General features: G+C 51.5%; 6 protein-coding genes across 6 annotated transcripts; 3 read left to right on the top strand and 3 right to left on the bottom strand.

The window, feature by feature from the left end:
- Positions 1 to 804: 804 nt before the first annotated feature.
- On the bottom strand, positions 805 to 3,928 carry bro1 (putative signal transduction protein BroA; the record flags this gene model as incomplete). The annotated part of the gene is made up of 3 exons (XM_035501141.1): positions 805 to 1,923; positions 1,979 to 3,575; positions 3,651 to 3,928. The coding sequence occupies 3 exons, from the start codon at positions 3,926 to 3,928 to the stop codon at positions 805 to 807; spliced, it is 2,994 nt and encodes a 997-aa protein (XP_035357034.1).
- Positions 3,929 to 4,955: 1,027 nt separating this feature from the next.
- Positions 4,956 to 6,733, bottom strand: AtWU_06032 (putative mitochondrial DnaJ chaperone (Mdj1); the record flags this gene model as incomplete). The annotated part of the gene is made up of 3 exons (XM_035501142.1): positions 4,956 to 5,142; positions 5,203 to 6,449; positions 6,521 to 6,733. The coding sequence occupies 3 exons, from the start codon at positions 6,731 to 6,733 to the stop codon at positions 4,956 to 4,958; spliced, it is 1,647 nt and encodes a 548-aa protein (XP_035357035.1).
- A 488-nt stretch (positions 6,734 to 7,221) lies between these two features.
- On the top strand, positions 7,222 to 10,620 carry AtWU_06033 (endopeptidase La; the record flags this gene model as incomplete). Its single annotated transcript, XM_035501143.1, has 2 exons — positions 7,222 to 10,401; positions 10,459 to 10,620. The coding sequence occupies 2 exons, from the start codon at positions 7,222 to 7,224 to the stop codon at positions 10,618 to 10,620; spliced, it is 3,342 nt and encodes a 1,113-aa protein (XP_035357036.1).
- A 1,017-nt stretch (positions 10,621 to 11,637) lies between these two features.
- On the top strand, positions 11,638 to 12,118 carry AtWU_06034 (short chain dehydrogenase family protein; the record flags this gene model as incomplete). The annotated part of the gene is made up of 3 exons (XM_035501144.1): positions 11,638 to 11,737; positions 11,815 to 11,874; positions 11,961 to 12,118. 3 exons carry the CDS (start codon positions 11,638 to 11,640, stop codon positions 12,116 to 12,118), a joined length of 318 nt encoding a protein of 105 aa, XP_035357037.1.
- Positions 12,119 to 15,903: 3,785 nt separating this feature from the next.
- AtWU_06035 (protein kinase family protein) lies at positions 15,904 to 18,645 on the top strand (the record flags this gene model as incomplete). The annotated part of the gene is made up of 1 exon (XM_035501145.1): positions 15,904 to 18,645. One exon carries the CDS (start codon positions 15,904 to 15,906, stop codon positions 18,643 to 18,645), a length of 2,742 nt encoding a protein of 913 aa, XP_035357038.1.
- Positions 18,646 to 19,305: 660 nt separating this feature from the next.
- Positions 19,306 to 20,849, bottom strand: AtWU_06036 (CobW domain protein; the record flags this gene model as incomplete). Its single annotated transcript, XM_035501146.1, has 6 exons — positions 19,306 to 19,647; positions 19,712 to 20,246; positions 20,307 to 20,403; positions 20,462 to 20,473; positions 20,527 to 20,610; positions 20,729 to 20,849. The coding sequence occupies 6 exons, from the start codon at positions 20,847 to 20,849 to the stop codon at positions 19,306 to 19,308; spliced, it is 1,191 nt and encodes a 396-aa protein (XP_035357039.1).
- Between the last annotated feature and the right edge of the window lie 196 nt (positions 20,850 to 21,045).

The following is a 21,045-nucleotide window of genomic DNA, read 5'->3' on the forward strand; positions in this document are numbered from 1 at the left end:
TGTTGCCCTTGAGCAAAGATCCTGTCATGCTGGCTATCTTGTACGCCGCATTAGACCCTCGCCATCGGTGCACTACTCTTTCCTTCTCTGGCTCATATACTTGTACATTATCACTCGGAAATGGGATACATCGGCGTTTTATCTTCATGTCTAGATTAATTGCAATAATATACTTGTTCTGGTCAATTCATATTCATAAGTAGTACCTCTTCACCCGTCCTGGGTTATATATATATATATATAGGTCGGTAACCGTACGCATACTACCCCATCAATAACAACTACTAATACCAACGAAGACATGCATGACCTAGTAACAGTTATTCATCCAATTGCATTTTCCTCTCCCTGTGTGTCTCTTTGCACTTCACTTATACTCACTATATACATTTCACTTCATTCCATTTCGACAGTTGATCCCTTCACTGTCCCACCGGCCAGAACTGAACCATAGAACAAGACACGAAGGATAGGTAGCAACAGCAACAGCAGCAGCGGCAGTAAAAATAAGGATAAATAAAACCACTAAAACTAGCTCAATGAATAAAAAATCGAGGAAAGAAGAAAACAAGGAGAGGAATACCTATTGATGACTAACAAGCGCAAAGCAAACGTTTCAAAAAAAGCGAGAGTTGACGGGGGAAAAACGCCAAAATGCATCATAAACATAAAAAAAACGTGTCCATTCCATAAATAAGTCTATCATACTTTCATATCATGATCCCTACCCCTGTTTCAATTGTCATTCCGATCCATAGCATCCCATGAATCTCACCCCGTGCATGCATGTGTAATTAGTTGGTTTCATTTCCATGCATTCAGGCCAGCCCAGGGGTCATTGCCAGACGCAGATGTAGATTGGGGTTGGGACTGCGAGGGAGCTTTGTGGTGCTGGGATGTGCCGTAGGGTCTGCTCTGGGCGTAGCCGCCAGGACCCGTTGGGTACGGCCCCGTCGTGGAGGGGTAATTGGTCTGCTGGGGACGGGGCGGCGGAGGAGGCGGAACGTAACCCTGGGGCATAAAGGAGGATGGCGCTGCTGGCGGAGTGGGCCCGGCGTAGCTGAATGGAGTAGGGGTGGACGTGTAGAAGTTTGGCGGGGGAGAGACGGCCGGAGGGACGGGGTAGGCCATTGGGTTGTATCCCTCTGAGAGAGGCGCTGCTGCGCCTTGTTGGAAGGTCTGTCCTGGGACGTAGGAAACGCCCGGTGCATGGCCCATGTACTGTCCGTAGGGGGCAGGGGAATGCGAAATTGGGATGCCCTGCGGCTGTCCTCCTACATTTGGAGGGTACCGTGGGGACATCTTTGGTGAAGATATGGCGGGGTTGGGATATGCGGGCGTCTGAATGGCGGGAGGAGGGGACTTGACCTTGGATGGGGCGGTCGTCGTGGAGGAAGGAGTTGATGATGTCTTGGGTTCCGTAGACAGGCGCTCCATTAGCTGTCGCAGCTTCTCCCGTTCGCGGTCTTCCTGCTCAGTGGCATTGCTTGCCTTCTCCCGCTCGATTTGGCCTAGCAGCTGGGCGCCTTCGGATCGCCGATTGTTGATAAAGGTCTCAACGTTCTTCTTCAGGCTGTCTACGGTCTCGGTCATCTCCTTGTAGAAGGTCTGGGCTTGTGCCGTACCCGACAGGAGACCATTGAATGCATCGTATATCTTCTTGTATCGGGACATCACCGTGTTGCGTTGACGGGTGATGGCTTCGTACTTCGATTGCTCGGCGCGTACTCGTTTGTCCTGCAGTAGATCACCGTATATCTTCGTAAGCTCCTTCATCAGCGAAGCCTGCTTATGATTGGCCTGGAGGAGTCGGTTCTGGTGCGGACGGAATTTTTCCAGCTCCGCTTCGAAAAGCTGACTCTCCTGTCCAGAAATGGTTTTCTTGTTGAGTATCAGAACGTTGGAGATGTCGTCGTTGTGGACCTGTTTGAGCCGTTAGTTCTTGCGGAGCAATGTGTTGAAGCTTTCACAGACGTACCTTATCCTTCAAGTCTTTCAAGACCTGAGCCCGTTCTCTCTTGACCAGGTTCAGCTTCTTCAATATAGCTTCGACTCTTGCGATTTGCTCTGACACCGAAGAGCTGCCTTCGTCGTACACATCATCAATCAAGCTTCCTTCCGCCGTTGGTGCGTACGGGCTACCAAGCCCATTTTTACCCTTGCCCTGCTTGGAGCCAGCTTTGATCATGGCACGCTGGAAGAGTACTTCAGCTTCGTCTGTTTCACCTGCAGATCGCATCTCATCGAAGTCTGCCTCGTATTGCCGCAGAGTAGACAGTAGCTGTGAGTCACTGGCACTCGCTTCATTGATGGTGTCTCGATAAGTTCGAATATCGCCCCGTAGAGTAGTGTTCAGCCTGGCGCTGGGCTGCTGACTCCAATCCGCTCCGTATTTGGAGCGCATCTTTTCGCATACACTCTCCTCCAGGTCCAATTGTTTAGAACACTGGTCTAGTTGCGCGAGAATCTCCACTTTGCGATCCTGTAGCCCATCGAAGGCCTTGATAAATGGTTGATGACCCGCAAGCTCCTGGCACCATCGTCGGAATTCATCATCCACAGTCACCTCCTGGTCCATCCCCCCCTTAAGGATATTCAAGCTACCCGGAAGTTTTAGATAATCAAGACTGGCCGCCATTTCTCCATTTGCCGTTTCAACTTTCTCGGTTTCCGCACGGATCAGCTTGGCTTTCTCTTCATCATAGAGACTGGCCGTTTCCGTAACGGACATCGGGACCAGTTTTTGGAAGATATCCGGGCCGATGATACGTTGGATATCCTGGCCTTGATAGAGCTCGCTGACAGGAATTGCCTTTGCTGCAGGCAGCTTCGCAACAGCTGACAAACCTGCCTCGCTGGGAATGGGTTGGTGATAGATGAAGTCGTTGTCCTTCATAAATACGGTAAGCTTGGCTTGGACATTGGCAAGATGATACTTGATGATATCGAGGAGGTTGGTGCCCGATTCGGAGCTCAAATTGGCATTCGGGGAAACTGATGATGGGAAAGACTTGGCCCATCCTAGTGCTGCGGTTGAGTTCTTCTCTGCCAGCTGCAGCCGAGCAATGGCCACACCGTGTGATCCGCTTTCGCTGTCCGTCAAGGCTTGGTAGTAGGATGCTACGGAGGCCATGTGCGCCGCCTTGGCTTGCACAACGATTGTCCACACTTTGTCGAAAATTCCCTTTACGAACTCCTGCATTCCCTCAGCGGCCTGAGAGTACAGGTAGGCGGACTGACTTGCAAGTTTCGCGAGTAGACCGGCCTTCTTGTTGTCCGCGATCTGCTTCTCCAGGAATACTTCTTGGCCTTGTGCGAGGGTGATGTTGATCAGAGCCTTAACAGTTTCCCGGTTCAAATCGGTCGACGGCGCGTGGAGGAAATTCTCGTTGATATACGTGAACATGCCTGCGGATGCTTGGAAAGAGTGATACGCGGTTTTGAGACCGGTATCTTCGGCGCGATTCTGGTTTGCCGCATGGCATGACAGAACGGCGGAGATGTTGAAGATAATCGATGCTTTCTCGAACGCCAACGAGTATTGCGAAGTAGGCTTCTGGGTAAAGGCATCATACCTATGCGAGGAATTGGAGCATTAGCAGACTGGAACGGCGTGGCTGGTACAGGAGAAGACCAAGGGGTTAGGATACCAAGTGAAGGAGATCTTGATATGGTTCTCATCGACCGGAAACCTCAGGTCCAAGAGTTCCAGCTGTCCGTAATACCGATACAACAGGTCGCGGCCTGTCGCACTATCCTTCCCCGCGCCCCTCATGTCCTGGCGCAAGCGGTTGAGGGTCGCGCATTCTGAACTGTAGCGATCGGGGTCCTCACCGTAGCTCTGACGGATGTAGTCCTTGAGGGGTCGAATCCAATCGATCTCGTTGGTCTGCTTGAGCGGACACGAGATCATAGGCGATTGAACCATCTTGTTGCTCGGGAGGAGCGGGGAGCTCCCATCCAAAGGCGGAGAGACAAGCGGGCCCGAGGTCGAGCAGGGAAGTCAAAGTAGGGCGGACAAGGGCGAAGTCGTAGTGATCGAGGGGGAGGGTTTTCGGGGATGGCACTGTGGGGTAACGAAGGTAGGCGATGCTTAGTCGTTCAACCCTGCGAGAATTGTGGTGGCCGGTGGTGGTAAGGATCGATAGATAGATTAGTCGCAGGGTCGCTAGCAAGTCTAGTCGTCCCCGAGGCAGCCTAACAGTAGTTCCGTCGTTAGCTCGACGATGATGACGGAAGTGGGGAGCCCAGCAACAAGACCAGCGAGGGAGGCGGGAGGGAATTGGGTGGTGTAGTTGCTCGGGGAGGAGATTAGGCTTTACCTGGCAGGCTACAATGCAAGACAAATGACAGATCTCACCTGCTGGGTGATAGAATCAGGCAGAAAGGAGTGGAGTGGAGTAGAGAGCGAGAGAGGCGGTTGGTGGTGGTTGACTGAAGGTGATTGTGACGAGTTGCGGATGGGGGCGAGGAGTGTGCTGTGATGGGACGCTTTCTAACCGCCGGCCGTGACGGCCAGAAAGGCAGCAATGTGGCATGCCTGAATCTATACTTTCCCTCTTACTCTCTCTGACACATCTTGCAATTTTAAATCTCCACCAGTCAATGTCCTGTACTTCTCCGGACAGTTGGACGATCAAAACTTTGAATTGATTACTTGTTTTAGTAGAGAAGAGGAGAATGTCTTGGAGCGCTAACTCTAATCGTACACGACATACATACACACATCATCCTGAGTAAATCTCTCTATAAACAACCCAACGTCACAAATGAATCAATTGAACGGATACAGGCGAATCGAATTATCCCAACATGCAGAATGGCACCAGAACCCCCAATCTCGCCGGCGCTATGATATTTTCCCGTAAACATAATTACACAGTAAGGAAACGAAGGTGTTTCGAAGGAGTATCCAGATTTTGTCGATTATACACATGATTGTCGGGGAACTCCTTTTAGCTGGAGCCGGACTTCTTCTCGTCGTCGGATTTGTTGCTGTCGCCGCGGTCCTTCTTGCCTGACTCGCTACCCGAGCCTTCCGATCCCGATTGTTTCGAGTGGTTCATGAGCTTGTGCCAGGCCGATTTGAGGAATCCCTCGTTTTTGGAGGAGTCGGAGGTGGAGCTGGAGTCAGGAGTCGATCTGCTTCGCTGTCAGCAACACCGTAGAAGTAATCAAACTCATGTTAGCTACAAAACTCACCCATCCCTGGGAATGTCCATGATGCGCCTGGCTGTCTTGTCACCCATTTCATCTGCAAGAACCTCGAGAATTGTTCGCTGATTGCTAGTCAAATACTTCGGCATGGCAACCTTGAACTCCACCTTCAAGTCACCCGTAGGGGTGAAGGCTCTAGAACGGCCCCCGAGTTTCTTCATACCCATGCCAGACAGTGTAATGCGGTCACCCGTGCCAGTGCCCGTGCCAACCTTGACTTTGACCTCGCCGTCCAAAGTCGGGACGGTCACTTCACCGCCAAGCAGAGCAGTGGTGAGGGGAATAGAGGCCGTGTAGAGAATATCGGAGCCGGAGCGGCTAAAGCGGTGGTCGGGGGAAACCCGGATGGAGACGTAGAGGTCACCGCGCTGTGTACGGGAGCCAGGGGCTGCCGCGGTGCCTGTAGGAGGGGCGTCACCTTCTCCGGACACTCTCAGACGCATGCCATCCTCGACACCGCCGGGGATGTCAACCTGGACGGTCTTGCGATCTCTGACCACACCACTTCCTTTACACGAGCCACACTCGGATCCGCGGGGAACAATCATTCCCGCACCTCCACAGGCATCGCAGGTTGCTGCAACTTGGAATCCTCCCTGCATGAAATGTACCCGAGTGCCAGAACCGTTGCACTGACGGCATTGCGAACGTTTGGCGCCCTTCTTCAGTCCATCTCCGTCACAGGTGCCACACTCTTTCAGAGGAGTGATGACAATATCCTTGGAGGTACCCTTCGCAGCTTCCATGAAAGAAATGTTGGTTTGAACCTCGATATCTTCGCCAACCAAGATCTCCTGGAACGGGCTTCGGCGTCCTCGACCCGCACGGCGAGCGCCGCCGGTAAATGCGCCGAACAAGTCTTCAAAGTTGATGTCACCCGAGAATCCTCCTCCAGGGAATCCACCACCAAATCCACCACCGAAGCCGTGGAAACCACCGGCGCCGGCAAACGGGTTACCGCCACTGGGATCGAAGCCACCATTCTGGTCGAAAGCAGCTGAGCCAAACCGGTCGAAATTCTCGCGCTTCTTGGGATCGGACAGAAGTTCGTAGGCCGACTGAGCTTCCGCAAACTTTTCCTTGGCGCCAGGGTCTTTGTTGGTATCCGGGTGGTATTTCTTGGCCATTCCATAGTAAGCTTTCTTGATGTCGCCTGCAGAAGCACCTTTGTCGACTCCTAGAACTTTATACGGGTCAGACATGGCTCCAAGAGGAGCGGTCGTATGGAAAACCTGCGGACGGGAATGGGAACTTAGTCACAGCCCGGACAATCTCTCCATGGGACATTGTAGATGATACCTACCCTTGACGACAAGAATGCCGGACTGTTCTTGCTACGAACACCATCCCGCAGGCGCTGGCTTGTCGAAGAAGCAGTCGACACATGATAAGTCCGAACGGTGGTGGTTGATCGGACACTGGCGGCCGGGCTCTGCTTGGAGCATTGTCGCGAAGTCCGCAGTAAACGAGCGGGAATAGCCGCGGCTTTGGGCATTGCGGCGGAAGCAGCACTCATCGTGAGCAGCAGAGGAGCATCCAACGGGAGGATAAAGAGAGACGATGAGAGAGGGAACGAAGGAGAAAGGCAGAGAAGCGAGATTGGAAACCGACGAAGCTGATTCGAGCAGAAGCCGGTGACCTTTTAGTTTTGAGACTCGCTCGACCGCCTCCTGATGGGGAAGACGCTTGGAAGCTTCGAGTCGCTCGCCTCGAAAAAGTTTCCCGACCGGAGCATCATTAATCCGCGGGCTGCGATGATGAAAGCCTGCTTCGGTAATCAAGCACTCGACCGACTTGACCGAAGTGAACTGATCTCCCCCTCGACCTCATTGTGCCCATTGAGCCATCACCTTCCTCTCCTTTTGTCTTCCTTGGGATTTCTCTCTCAGTCAGCTTCCGAGCTACTGTCTTGTATTATATTAATCCCCCATCCCCTCTCCTTCCCACTCACCTGCTTCTTTGCCGCCTCGTTTCATCCGCATCTACATTAGTAAAGCTACTAGCATGCTCCGCGGCCAGACTCTCCCCTGGAGAGCCGCGCTCCAACAAGCCTCGCGTCCCTTCATCCCTCGACCTCTACTTGCTCCCTCAAGATACAATGTCACCGCCCGATCGATACTAAATGCGTCGCGACTTCACCGCTCCCTCCCGACCTCCCGCGCCTTCTCCTCGAGCTCCATCCGGCGGAGAGAGAAGCCCCCGCCCGGCGATGAAAAGGACGACCCTGCTCAGAAGGAGCAGAAAGACGCAAACGAGGAGAAGGATGTTGAGCGTGCTCCAGACGCCCGACGCAAGGCTGCTGATCCCTCTGGCAAGCAGGGATCGTCACACGAATCCGGAGCTCCGACATCGGGCTTTGCACGGCGGAAGGAGAAAGCGGGCGCGGACAAAGAGCAACGTGGCCTGGAGGAAGACTCGAAGAAGGATGGTAATGCAGTAGAAGGCAAGGGGAACTCATCTGATACCCCATCCCCTATACCTGTCAATGGTGGCTCCGACTCGAGGCCTAGTGGCGCGAACAATGGTGGCAACGAGGATGGCGGTAAGAAGGGCAAGAAGGGCTCCGGCGAGAAGGCCTTGCAGAAGCCATCAGTTCCCGAAGTGTATCCTCAGGTGATGGCAATCCCGATCGCGAAGCGACCGTTGTTCCCGGGCTTTTACAAAGCAATCACCATCCGAGACCCGAATGTAGCCGCCGCCATACAAGACATGATGAAGCGGGGACAACCATACGTGGGTGCCTTCTTGTTCAAGGACGAGAATGCAGATGGCGATGTGATCGAAAACCTGGATGACGTCTATGATGTTGGCGTCTTTGCTCAGATCACTGCCGCGTACCCTCTCCGGGGCGAAGCGAGTGGGGTCACCGCCGTTCTTTATCCCCACCGTCGTATCAAGGTCTCTTCGCTGCTTCCGCCTAGCGACGCTGCCAAGGCTGGTACAACCGAGGAGAAGACATCAGAGCGCCGTGGGGATGTTGTCGCCAGTTTCGAGGAGGGCACTGCCGAACTCGCCCCCAAGGACCACTATGAACCCACCTCCTTCCTGCGAAAGTATCCCGTCAGCTTGGTTAATGTGGAGAACCTTGCGGAGGAACCCTACGATAAGAAGAGTGCTATCATCCGCGCCGTCACCAGTGAAATCGTCAACGTCTGCAAAGAGATCGCGAGCCTAAACCCGTTGTTCCGCGACCAGATTTCTGCGTTCTATACGGACCAGTTCCCCGGCAATCTGAGCGACGAGCCCGCTAAGCTGGCGGACTTTGCCGCCGCCGTCTCTGCAGGAGAGCTCAACGAAATGCAAGAGGTCTTGGAGTTGATGAACATTGAGGAGAGACTTCCTAAGGCCTTGGTGGTGCTGAAGAAGGAACTCATGAACGCGCAACTCCAATCCAAGATCTCTAAGGACGTGGAAGCTAAGATTCAGAAGCGACAGCGTGAATACTGGTTGATGGAACAGATGAAGGGCATCAAACGGGAGCTGGGCATCGAGTCCGATGGCAAAGATAAGTTGGTCGAGAAGTTCAAGGAAAAGGCAGAGAAGCTTGCTATGCCGGACGCCGTCAAGAAGGTGTTCGACGAGGAACTCAACAAGCTGGCCCATCTGGAGCCTGCTGCCTCTGAGTTCAATGTCACCCGCAACTATCTGGACTGGCTTACTCAGATCCCTTGGGGACAAAAGAGCGTGGAGAACTTCGGTATTCAGCATGCGGTGAAGGTTCTCGATGAAGACCACTATGGCCTCAAGGATGTCAAAGACCGTATCCTCGAGTTCATTGCTGTGGGCAAACTGCGTGGTACTGTGGAGGGCAAAATCCTTTGTCTGGTCGGACCGCCTGGTGTAGGAAAGACCAGTATTGGAAAGTCCATCGCACGGGCATTGAACAGACAGTATTACCGCTTCTCAGTTGGAGGCTTGACCGACGTCGCCGAAATCAAGGGACACCGTAGGACCTATGTAGGCGCTCTTCCTGGACGTATCATCCAGGCCCTCAAGAAGTGCCAGACCGAGAACCCCCTTATTTTGATCGACGAAATCGACAAGATCGGCCGCGGGCACCAGGGAGACCCGTCTTCTGCGCTTCTTGAGTTGCTTGATCCTGAACAGAATTCTTCGTTCCTGGACCACTACATGGATGTCCCGGTGGATTTGTCCAAGGTTCTCTTTGTTTGCACGGCAAACGTGACTGACACGATTCCTCGGCCACTCCTGGACCGCATGGAGCTCATCGAGTTGTCAGGATATGTTGCCGATGAGAAGATGGCCATCGCTCAGCGGTATCTCGCCCCTGCTGCTCGAGAGCTTACCGGTCTGAAGGAGGTTGATGTTACCTTGACGGAGGAGGCCGTTGAGGAACTCATCAAGTCCTACTGCCGTGAAAGTGGTGTTCGGAATCTGAAGAAGCAGATCGAGAAGGTCTATCGTAAGGCGGCATACAAGATCGTTCGGGATCTCGGCGAAGATGTGCTCGCAGAAGAGAAGGCTCTGACAGATGAGGGCAAGGCCGTTCAAGAGGAGTCACAGAAGGAGACTGAGTCTCCCGACTCAAATTCGCCTGTCGACCCGGAGAAGTCCACGACGGAAACGCCTCGCGTTGCGCTGAAGGTTCCGGAAAGTGTGCAGCTCAGTATCGGCAAAGACAGCCTTACTGACTATGTTGGACCCCCCATCTTCACGGCTGACCGTCTCTACGACACCTTCCCTCCTGGTGTGACCATGGGACTTGCCTGGACTAGCATGGGAGGTGCTGCCTTGTACGTCGAATCAATCCTGGAGAACGCCCTGACGCCTCAGTCCCGACCGGGCATCGATATCACCGGTAACCTGCAAAACGTGATGAAAGAATCTAGCCAAATCGCCTACTCATTTGCCAAGTCGGTTATGGCGAAGCAGTTCCCCGAGAACCGATTCTTTGAGAAGGCTAAGCTGCACATGCATTGCCCCGAGGGTGCTGTGCCGAAGGATGGCCCATCTGCTGGTATTACCATGGCAACATCTCTGCTGTCCTTGGCTTTGAACCACCCACTTGACCCAACCATCGCTATGACGGGAGAATTGACCGTGACCGGAAAGGTCCTGCGCATTGGAGGTTTGCGGGAGAAGACCGTTGCTGCTCGCCGTGCTGGTGCTAAGAAGATTATTTTCCCCGCGGACAACATGTCCGACTGGCTGGAGCTGCCCGAGGTGAGTGTTGGATGACTATTTGGGAGTGCCCGATAAGAAGCTAACTTACAATCACAGAACATCAAGGAGGGCATTGAAGGCCATGCAGTAGGCTGGTACTCGGAGGTGTTCGATATCCTCTTTACCGACTTGGACAAAGGTGCTGCCAATAACATCTGGCAGAAGCAGCTGGCTGAGAAGCCTGAGAAGAAATCCAACGAAGTAGAGGAAGACGAGTGAATTACGCCACCAGTCCTCACGCCTTGATGACATACTGTTCTCCAGCTCACGCCGGGCATTGTTTATTTTCTTTCTGGTCACGTGCAAGGCGTTATCCTGTGGAAAGCATGGTTCGGAGTTGTCTTCATTTTCTTGTCACTTTTTCTTCTTTGGTTTCTAGATTCACTTCGTGGCGTTCCGCCCTTTGCTTCAAGTCGTGGGCCATACCACAACACCAGGTTGAAGTTGACGTTCGCCTAAACTGGCTGTCTAGCAGTCCTGATACGACGAACGGCAAACTTGCAGCCTAGCACTCACTCCGCTCTGAGAAAAGAAGATGGTTGGAATGGTCCATGAGACCGGCTGTGTATCATTGTTGGATCATGTAATAAGCCGGTCTGGAGGAAGAGGATAGAGCTCTGACTACAGTGCTGCCTGACGCTGTTTTCAGGCTTGCTAATGGACAATATCACATCTTGTATATGTACATACCAAAGCTTTGTCTTTGTTTCTTGTAATAGAGGCTACTTTGCCCAAGCCCTGTTCCTTCTAGACAGCCAAACTATGGCTTGAAACCTAGGTTTTGCCCATATTAGGTAGAGGATTGCCTCTTCACCTCGAAGATATCTGTAATCAAAGGTGAATATTACTGAGGCATGATCTGGCCCTAATGGAGACATCATATTCACGTAGTAGTTGGTCCTCCGGTTCCTACAATTCCACCTCACTTGCCAAGTATGTAAAGAAGTGCGAGAGAAGTATTTGTGTTTCAACACTCATTCACGCGTCCTACCTGTTAAAGGAGAGGCAGGATATCTCATTCACAGCGGCGTAAGTCACGGGACGTCTTTTCTCTTACTCTATAAAGCGCCTCGCAGGCCCTCTCTTGCGCTTCTCTAACTCTCCTCACCTCTCATATCCGTTTCTCACATACCCTCGTATCTTCTCTCGTAACTCACACATCCTGCACATATCGTCAATCAACATCTCTCGTTACCACCCAAAACAAAACAAACGCTACCCTCATCGTCATTCACGATGCAGTTCAATATCCTCTGCGTTCTGACCCTCCTTGTTGCCTTCGTGGCATCCGCGGCCGTCCCTGAGGTCGCTCCTGATGTCACCAGCACTCATGGAAGTATGTAGTTGTCCTTTCTTCTTATGCCATTCGCACAGAAAGACAAGATTGCTTACCGACACTTTCTCTGTATAAAGCCTGGTTCGATGTTGAAGACTTTGACGTGAATGATTTCAAACTTGCTACTCGTGATGAAGGTTCGTGCTTCTCTGTCTTTGTTAACATGACATCCCCTGTAGACACACGCAAGAAACTAACCCCTTCTCATTTCCTCTGAACACAGACGAGTCCAATTCTGAATTGGTCAACGAAGACGACAGTGAGACGGTCGAAATTAAGGACAAGAGATGTCATCGCCGTGTTTGCCGTTATAGCTCTCAGTGCTGCCACACTGATACATGCGTTCTGGGTGCCTGCATGGGACCTGGAAAGTGGCCTTAAGTGTGATGCATGTATCCTGTCGACAAGTACGCTTGATGATGGCCTGACTTTTAGTTGGCTATCTGGTGTGCATCATGAGTTTGTGCTTGGTGGATGGTTGTGAAGAGACAAGCTCTAATTAGTCGACATGGTTGCTATTACCTGGGTGGTGTTGTGCTTTCTTTTCATATCTGCCAATCTTTCTCAGCTTAGTCTATGACACTGAGCGGCTCCTCTATTTCTTTCGTGTTACTTCCATTCTCCATTCTTGTTTTCTTTTCTGTAAGTCGTTGTTTGCCGAACAGGGCAATCGTCACCGTGGACTGATCTGTTGTCACACCTGCTGCGCGGGACGACATGGGGAACGAACTATGGAGACTTGAGAGCCTAGTTCTAGCATTCTCGACGCTTGCTTCTTAATGACTTGATAGTATTCTGGCAATTCTAATCACTTAACCCTCACTGGAGAAGAACCTTGGCCGACATGGCCTAGAATCTATTAGTGTAACCTACTATATCCAACACCATCACCTACAACTACACTACAACCATAACTAGATATTGATCCGTGATGATAATACTAACCGCATACTATACTATCACAGATGCATAGACCGTCCACTAACGACTAGGATTGTAGATATCGCACCAATGATCATGAAACCTTATCCGTCCTATAGGAGTAAGCTTCCTACCCGACCAACATGTCACTACTAGTAGTAGTACTCACCACTACTGCTACTTCGGTCCGGGACTCGTCAAGGCCCCCCTCTCTACTACTGGGTCCCCCAGGCTTTGCCCCGGATTGGATGCAAGCAGGGGGAGCTAGTTGGTAGAAAGACCACGACAACCAATCTGACAGGCTGGATGAAGATGGGAGTGTGTCATTCGGACTGCCTGGCTATATACCATCCGGGAATCTCCGCATGGGTTGGTTGCCTGGTTATTAATCTGACTTTTTTCTCTACCAGATTAACATGAGTGGTAGGAGTGATGATGGCGATGATGTATGTCCCACTTACTGTGGTAAGGAAGGACTAAAAGTCCTCAAGATTTAGTTCTTGAAAGTCATCATCTTAAGGTTTACTGAGGTCATCGATGATATTATCAGATGGTATGTTTGGTCTATTCTGACTGACTGACTATTCCCTATTAGTCGTATACACTGGACTTTGACAAAGTTGTACAAGAACATGCATACCATGTCAGTAGGCAGTGCAGCGGGCCTGCATATACAGTCCCCATGCCATCATCTTCTCTCAAAGCAGGCTCAAACACGACAACAACGGTTTGTCTATTTAGCAACTAGTACTAAATAGCTACTACCTGTACTAGGAATAGCAGCTATGCTGTTTACTGGCACAGAAAATAAAAACGGGGATGTTTTACTACGCTACAAGGTGGAGGATAATGATTGGGCGCATCATCCTGAGGTGTTGTTGTTCCTTCGATCTGAATGGGAGCATCACTTTGAAAAAGTAAAGTTTAACCGCGGGGGGATAGCTAGTACCTACTAACTAACTATAGGTAGTAGTATCTATGAGGACCCGACGAGGGTCTTGGTGCCGTGATGAAGTATGAACTATTAACGAAGGATGGGGTCTTCCAGGGACCATTTGACTTATCTTTGTTGGATTATTGGATCCAGGTGTACTACTTCATCTCGCGCCCCTCCCTCCCTCTTCCCTTGTCTTTTCAGTTCCCCCCTCCTCCATGGCAGCAACCTGGTTATGCACTTGATCGGGAGAGAGAGGGGGGGACCTGGCAGACAGATGTTTGTACAGCGTGGCCTTGCCTGGTGGTGTTGTTGTGTTTGCGGATCCAGCGATACGCTCGGGTAAACCAGAAAATTTACATCTGGAAGAGTCTAGTGATGATGAGGTGATGGGTGGATTCTGGGGGGGGAGAGAGAGGGGGGCCGTCCTCGGTGATAGTGAAGGAGAGTTAGTTAGGAGACGATCGGAGACGAAAACCCGACCAGCTCAGTAAGTCGGATACCAGAGTAGCAGTAGGAGTAACAGTTGGACCGGGAGAGGAAGAAGACAGGAACGAACGGGGAGGCTTCGAGAAGAAAGTTGGGCTGTGCGTCTGCAGTAGTGGATGCCGTGAGATGAATCGAGTAGTGCTCCAGCCTGCTTGCGGTGGACTTTGAAGAAATCAAGGCGTTATCCGAGGAATCAGATAGATAGCGATTATTAGAGAGTTTACAAGTCGGTTTCCGGTTATTTCCTAAGAATTTCCTTACTTTTTGAGTTTCTTAGTAGGGTTGATTCCCGATCGGAGTCATACTCCCCCAATATCTACTAACTAGTTGATTACTTTGTATCTCCCAACGGGAATATACTACTGACTGACTAACCAACTGGTAACTAACTAACTAGGAACAATGCTCGTCTCATCTTTAATTACTACTGCTACTACTATTCCCATCCATTCATCAGGCACTCACTGTCAGGCCGCCGTGCATCTCCACTGGCTCAAAGACGGCGGCTGTGATTGCGGTTCCAGATTCGCTGTCTCGCCATGGCCCAGAGTGACTGACTAGACTCCTCCATACTTAGTAGTATCTAGTAGTTTTTCGCATCATCCTTCGTGCTTTAGTCCGTTTGAGATTTCCATTGGTTTGAGGGTTATTTTCCTACGCAAGGATCCGATTGTGCGTTCGCCGTTTCTTCCATCGGTCTTCCATTGGGCCTGTTCCATTCTGGCCCAGTCCTGCCAATCTCTTTCCCTCTTTCTCTCTCACGCACACACACTCTCTCTTGTGACAACTAACTATTACTTGCTTGCTATTATTCATTCCATCTTCATCCTCTCACATCTTCTCTCCCTCTCACTCTTTCTTTCTCCATCACTGCATCTCGTGGGCGGTGAATTCACCAACACTTTCCTCGCCTCCTCTTTCACCATCTCCTCTCACAACTACTAGTCTCCTCTCCTCTCCTCTCCTCTCCCTCTCTACCACCCCCCCCATTTATGGATCAACTGATCGACTGGCTGCGATACTAATCCAATCCTCGGCCTTTCCTTTCCTATTCCTTCAGCCCAACCAGCCTTGCAGCCGGGTGACACCTACGACCAAGTTAGTCGGTCTACTATCGACTCATCCTCGCCCCCATTCGTCGTATTCCGCTTCCTCGTCATCCTTATTTGTCCTGCGCGTCTCTCTATGCCCTCTCTATCCCACTGCATTGTCACTCCCTCTGCCTTTGATCCCCATTAGTAGCAACCTGACAACAACAGCAACAACAACACCTCCACCACCACCATTACCTCCACTACCCCAGGTCATAAGAACAAGATCAAATTACATCCCCGAACATCATATCGTCACTGTGCGCCCAGTGGGACTCGGTTTGACTGGGCAAAGCAGTGCCTGGACAACACAAACTCGGGTTCTCACCGACTTCTTCAGGGAGATTCATTTCTATTTATTTATATCATTGAATCCGATTTTAAAGTTTTTTCCCTTTTATTTTTCTCTTTCGTTAACTTGATTTTTTATTGCTTATTGGTCTATTTCAGCACAATTTCTCATTTTTTGTTTTCTTTGCTTTTGATTCCCTGCTTTCTTTTTCTTCTTCCCTTTCGCTCGTCTCATTCAACAGGGCTTAAAATCTAATACCCATAATTACTTCTGTTATTTCCTTTCCCTCTTCGTCAGACCTGTGAGAGACCTCGCACAGGGTTACAGTCACTGCTGACCGCAAGGATTTTGTCGCAATTCTTATGGACATCGCCATTCCATCCCCCTCGGGTGTTCCAGTCGTTCTCCGTACGACAATTTAGCGACCGTGTCGATCCGTATGGCCATCTCCATTGCCGACAGTTCCTGTAGCCCGACGAGGTCGCTCGGTCTGTTGTTGGACCCGGAGAAGGTTGACCTTCCCCGTCCCAAGCAGAGCATGTGGCATCGCCTGGGCCTTCGCAGGTGGCTGGGCCGCGATGATCGAGATTTCTCCTCACATTCCCCCGCTGGCGACGCTGCCCCCACCGCAAATAAACCCAATTCTCCAGCCGCCCACAACGAGCATAATGGTAATCAGAACAGTAACAACCACCACAACTCATCCCCCAACGGCAAGAACACCAACAACAAGCCGCACCACAGCAACAACAAAGCCCACGATAATCTCAAGCGCCGCCTGTCCAGAAAGGTAGGAGTTGGTCTGCCGCGAGCCACTACCTTTAAACGACAGAATTCCGAGCGGCGAGACAATCTATCACCCCTAGAACCCGAGCCCCGTCGTGCAGTGTCTGCCGACCGTCGTCGCGCCGTGAGCTCCCACCGGTCCAGATCCCCACCGCCCACCGTGGACCCCAGACTGTCCGCTCCCGAGGTTCAGTGGCGCGAAGACCCGAGCGAGACCACGGTCGAGCGACTGCCTGAGGCGAATGAGGACAGCGACTTTCTCTCGGAATGGAACCCCTGTCCTGACGTGGCGGAAGCTCCCGAGGAGCTACCGGACGATACGCTCGAGATGGAACTGGAAAAGCGATGGATTTTGAACCTGAGCATGCATTTTCGGGATCGCTCGGAGCGGGAAAAGTTTTTCGTCACATATGCTGAGACCTCGACTCGGTGGCGGAGAGTCACCATATCCTGCGACTACCGCGGTGCGCCCCCGGATTCCCTGGAACAAGACCTGAGGGAATTGCGGTATCAGCGAGACAAGTGTGCCCGAATTTACGAGTCGATTCGCGAGTCGCTGTCGGAGATTCAGTTTTACGACACAGTCACCAACCTGAAGCTGGAAACTCGCGACGGCCGCCTGCATGTGCACGTTACGGAAGATGTCAACGAAATCATTCCCTATCCGCCTGTTTCTTGTATCGGACATTTGCCACAAGCACGATTGGTCCCCGAGAACCAGCTCCATTTCGACGCGCATCTATCCGGCTTCGTCTACAACGTCCAGTTAGATGGCAAGGCATACATCAAGAAAGAGATTCCTGGACCCGACACAGTAGATGAGTTTCTGTACGAGATCAACGCGCTTCACGCCTTACAGGGCACCCCTTATGTTGTCCGGGTAGAAGGAATCGTGGTCGACGACCTGCAGCAGGTGGTCAAGGGTCTTCTCATTAGCTATGCAGAGAAGGGAGCTTTGGTCGACATTCTCTACGAGAACCGTGGCTTGATTTCCTGGGAGCGGCGGGAACGCTGGGCCAAGCAGATCGTCCACGGTCTTTGTGAGATCCACGAGGCTGGCTACGTACAAGGAGACTTCACGCTTTCCAATATTGTTGTTGATGCCGACGACAATGCCAAGATCATCGATATCAATCGCCGGGGCTGTCCGGTAGGATGGGAACCTCCTGAGATTGCGGCGAAAATCGAGAGTAACCAGCGAATATCGATGTATATTGGAGTGAAGACGGATCTGTTTCAGCTGGGCATGACATTGTGGGCTCTGGCAATGGAGGAAGATGAGCCAGAACGACAGCCTCGTCCTCTAATGATCCCACCGGACGCACGGGTACCGGACTACTACCGTAGGTTGGTCTCTATCTGTTTGAGTGCCACCCCCCGGCACCGGCTGTCGGCCAAGGAACTTCTAGGCTTTTTCCCCCGCAATATGTGGATGACCGAGCAGTCGTTTCCTCCGATACGTCCTGCACAGACAGGCCTCGGCGTCGCCTTACAGAACGGCGCTTTGCCGCTGTACGATCCTCGAGCGGCTTTTCTGTATCACCACACGCAGCCTGTAGTCAATGGGGCGTCTTTCGACACTCAATTATCGCTGGATGATACATACTCATTACAGCATGACGGCAGTGACTTTGCTTCTTCTCCAGATAGAGAACATTACATCATGTCCAGGGAGCAGCAAGCCGGGGTGGCTAGGACAGCGGAGCACGAACTCCTCGAAAGGGAGCCCCTATCTGCAGCCCAGCGCAGAGTAAACGCAGTCACCTATTCACCAATGGCTAATGGAGTCTTGCCGCAGACAACTCTGAGAGGCTCTCATGCAGTACACAACACCGTTCCAAGCTATATGGAGGACGAGCCTGATTTGGTCGCCAACGCTCATCCTCCTTATCCGCGACGAACAATGGACGGCGCAGTTGATCAAATCCCCTGTGAAGCGGATCATTTGCCGAAAGAATTTGCCGGTGTAGAGGGGCATCTATCGCCATCATTGAATCGCTATTCATCCAACAACCTATCGGAAATGGGACGGTCTCAAGAATCTCCAATGTCATCAGCAGATACACAATCAACGGATTTATGCCCAGCTCACCTGACGGACCTGGGACAGGCGCTGATTGACGACCAACATTGGCCAATGGAAGCGCCGTCGCGTTCCGTTTCTTCACTTCTTCACTCGATACTACCGATTAATCCTGCAGCCAATGTCCCCGACCAGAAAATGATAGACTCAGACGCAGACCGATTCTCGCATCTGAGTATGAGTTCTACCTTGGGGTACCCTCACCATGGCCTCCAAGAACCCACGACCTATCTGAGCGAATCTCATTTACCCATCAATCCGGCATTTACGGAAGACGCCTTAGGCGTCCACATGACAGGAAGGGAGTGTTGAGCCATTACAGGTAGTGCCACTTGTTCATAGTAGTCATCCATGACTTTTGAGCCATGGGGACTGAGCAGTGCCGCTCCTGCTATTTTCACTGTACAGTTAGTTCTTTTGAAGCGTTGCTCTACGGAGTATTCAGCGGGCATTACGGCGAATATGGAGTTGGATGATTTCGGGGTTTGCTTTTTTCTTTCATCTTTGTTCTATCTTTGGCTTGATCTACTACACGCTGATCATCCCCTCAAAAGCCTTCACGCAGGATTTCACTACTGCAGTTGCGATTACAGTCTCGGGAACCCAGCTGCCATCAGAGCAGTGGGGATTTTTCTGGACATGGCGTTTTGTTTTCGTTTCGTTTATTGCTATCTGCCTACCTACGTGCCTGCCCACTAACGACTTACGACCGGATGGATATTGTGACTTTTTGAACTTTGCGCCGTTTCAATCTTGTACACTGGTTTGTTAATACTATTCTAAGCAGCAACTGTATTAATCTGGAAGGACGAACTATTTGATTGGCTTCTCTTCCCATATAAATAATACATAATATCTAGTAGTAGTATGCAGCTGTAATACTCTACTCTTCTCTTCATACATACATATATTCATCATCGTCATCGTTACAAATACCCTCATCACCAAATCAGCCGACTACTTAGTAGTACTCTACCGACCCAACCACTCCTCCAAACTCCTCTGCCACGCCCTCCCCCCATCATCACCACCCAACCCCCGACCAATCAAAACAATCTTACACTGGTTCTTCCCATCCGCCGGCTCCGAATCCCTAATCTCAAAAACATCCCGCACCGCCTGAATAATCTTCGTCGACCCATCACTCAGCACCAGAATCCCCTTCAACCGATGGATATCGAATCCCGTCGGCCCAGATACTTCCTCCGCAAGCGGCATCACAGAGTCCCACAGGACGGATTGAAGCCAGGTGTCCACGCGGGATACCTGACCTGGGGTGATGGGGAGTGTAGTGAGGGCGATGGTTGAGATGGACTGCGAGTAATCCATCCATCAGTAAACGATCGAACCAAGGAAATGAAGGAAAAGGGGTCTATACCGGATCCATATGACTATGTCCCTTCTGAGCGAAATCCAACGAATCCAAATGATCATACGCATGCAAATCCAGCACTACGCCCTCTATCTTCGGCGTTTTGCTATGATCCGTGATATGGATCTTGGCTGCGCTGTTGATAGCCGTTACGCGGTCTTGGACTGTGGCGAGTTCGTCCGCGGTTACGAGGTCGGCTTTGTTGATGATGATTACGTCGGCGTGCGAGATTTGCATGTGTGCCATGGAGAGGACGGGGCCGGTGTGCGTGTGCTTGTGGTTGGAGTTGGGTTCGGATTCGGCGGTTCCGTGGCTGGAGACGGTTTCTTCGGGCGTGGGCTCGTCGAGCAGGTGCAGGATGTTTTTGGCGTCGACCAGTGTGACGATTCCGTCGAGGTAGATGCTGCTTCCTAGGTTGTCGTCGACCCAGAAGACTGGGGCGATGTTGCCTGGGTCGGCGAGTCCGGTCGTTTCAAGCAGGATGTAGTCGAAGGCACCGCGGCGTTCCATTAGGGATTCGATGGCCATGACGCCGTTGTCTCTGGGGTTTCAAGGTTAGATGGGTGGATGATGGGAGGTAGGTTGGGGGATGGGGGTGTACTTGACGGAGCAGCAGATGCAGCCATTGCCGACTTCCATCCATTCGGTCACTTCTTGACCGTCTTGGTTGACGGTTAGGGGTTTCTCGATGTCGGTTGCTGGGTGGGTGTTAATCGTGGCTGTTTATATAGTTGCATGGTATATGGTTTGTCTTACAGTCACCGAACTCTACATTATCTTAGCAATTTAATAGTCTTGTAGCTATAGTGGTGGTCACTCACCGTTCATGATCACGGCAATCTTCTTGCCATGCTTCTCGGTGAGGATATAGTTGAGGAGGGTGGTCTTGCCGGCTCCCAGATAGCCTGACACGAGGGGACATGTTAGTTAGTGTGGATCTACGGGAGATTTTTTTTTTTTCTTTTCTTTTCTGCTGCTGGTCTACAAGGGAGATAGATCTGCATGTGTGGCATCACATCATACCAGTCACAAGCGTGATGGGCACGCGGTTCTGAGGCGGCGTGTCTAGTGACGTCGATGGCGGGGCCACATCGGGGGCGGTCGAGATGTCAACCAGCTGGGGTGGGGCATCGTCGTCGTCCATATTGAACGCTGTGTTTGTGCAAGCTGGGGAGAAAAATGACCGTAGTATAAACTAGAATATAGTTAGAATGCAGAGGAATGCTAAGACATGGAGAATGTCGGGGAATGACGTTACCCCAACAGGAACCGCTAGGGCTTAGGGCACCGGCAGTCATTTGGCAGCAATGCAAACCAGACAATCGCGGCCAGTCCCCGTC

The sequence above is a fragment of the Aspergillus tubingensis genome (assembly GCF_013340325.1).
Source record: "Aspergillus tubingensis WU-2223L DNA, scaffold_7, whole genome shotgun sequence".
NCBI lineage: Eukaryota > Fungi > Ascomycota > Eurotiomycetes > Eurotiales > Aspergillaceae > Aspergillus > Aspergillus tubingensis.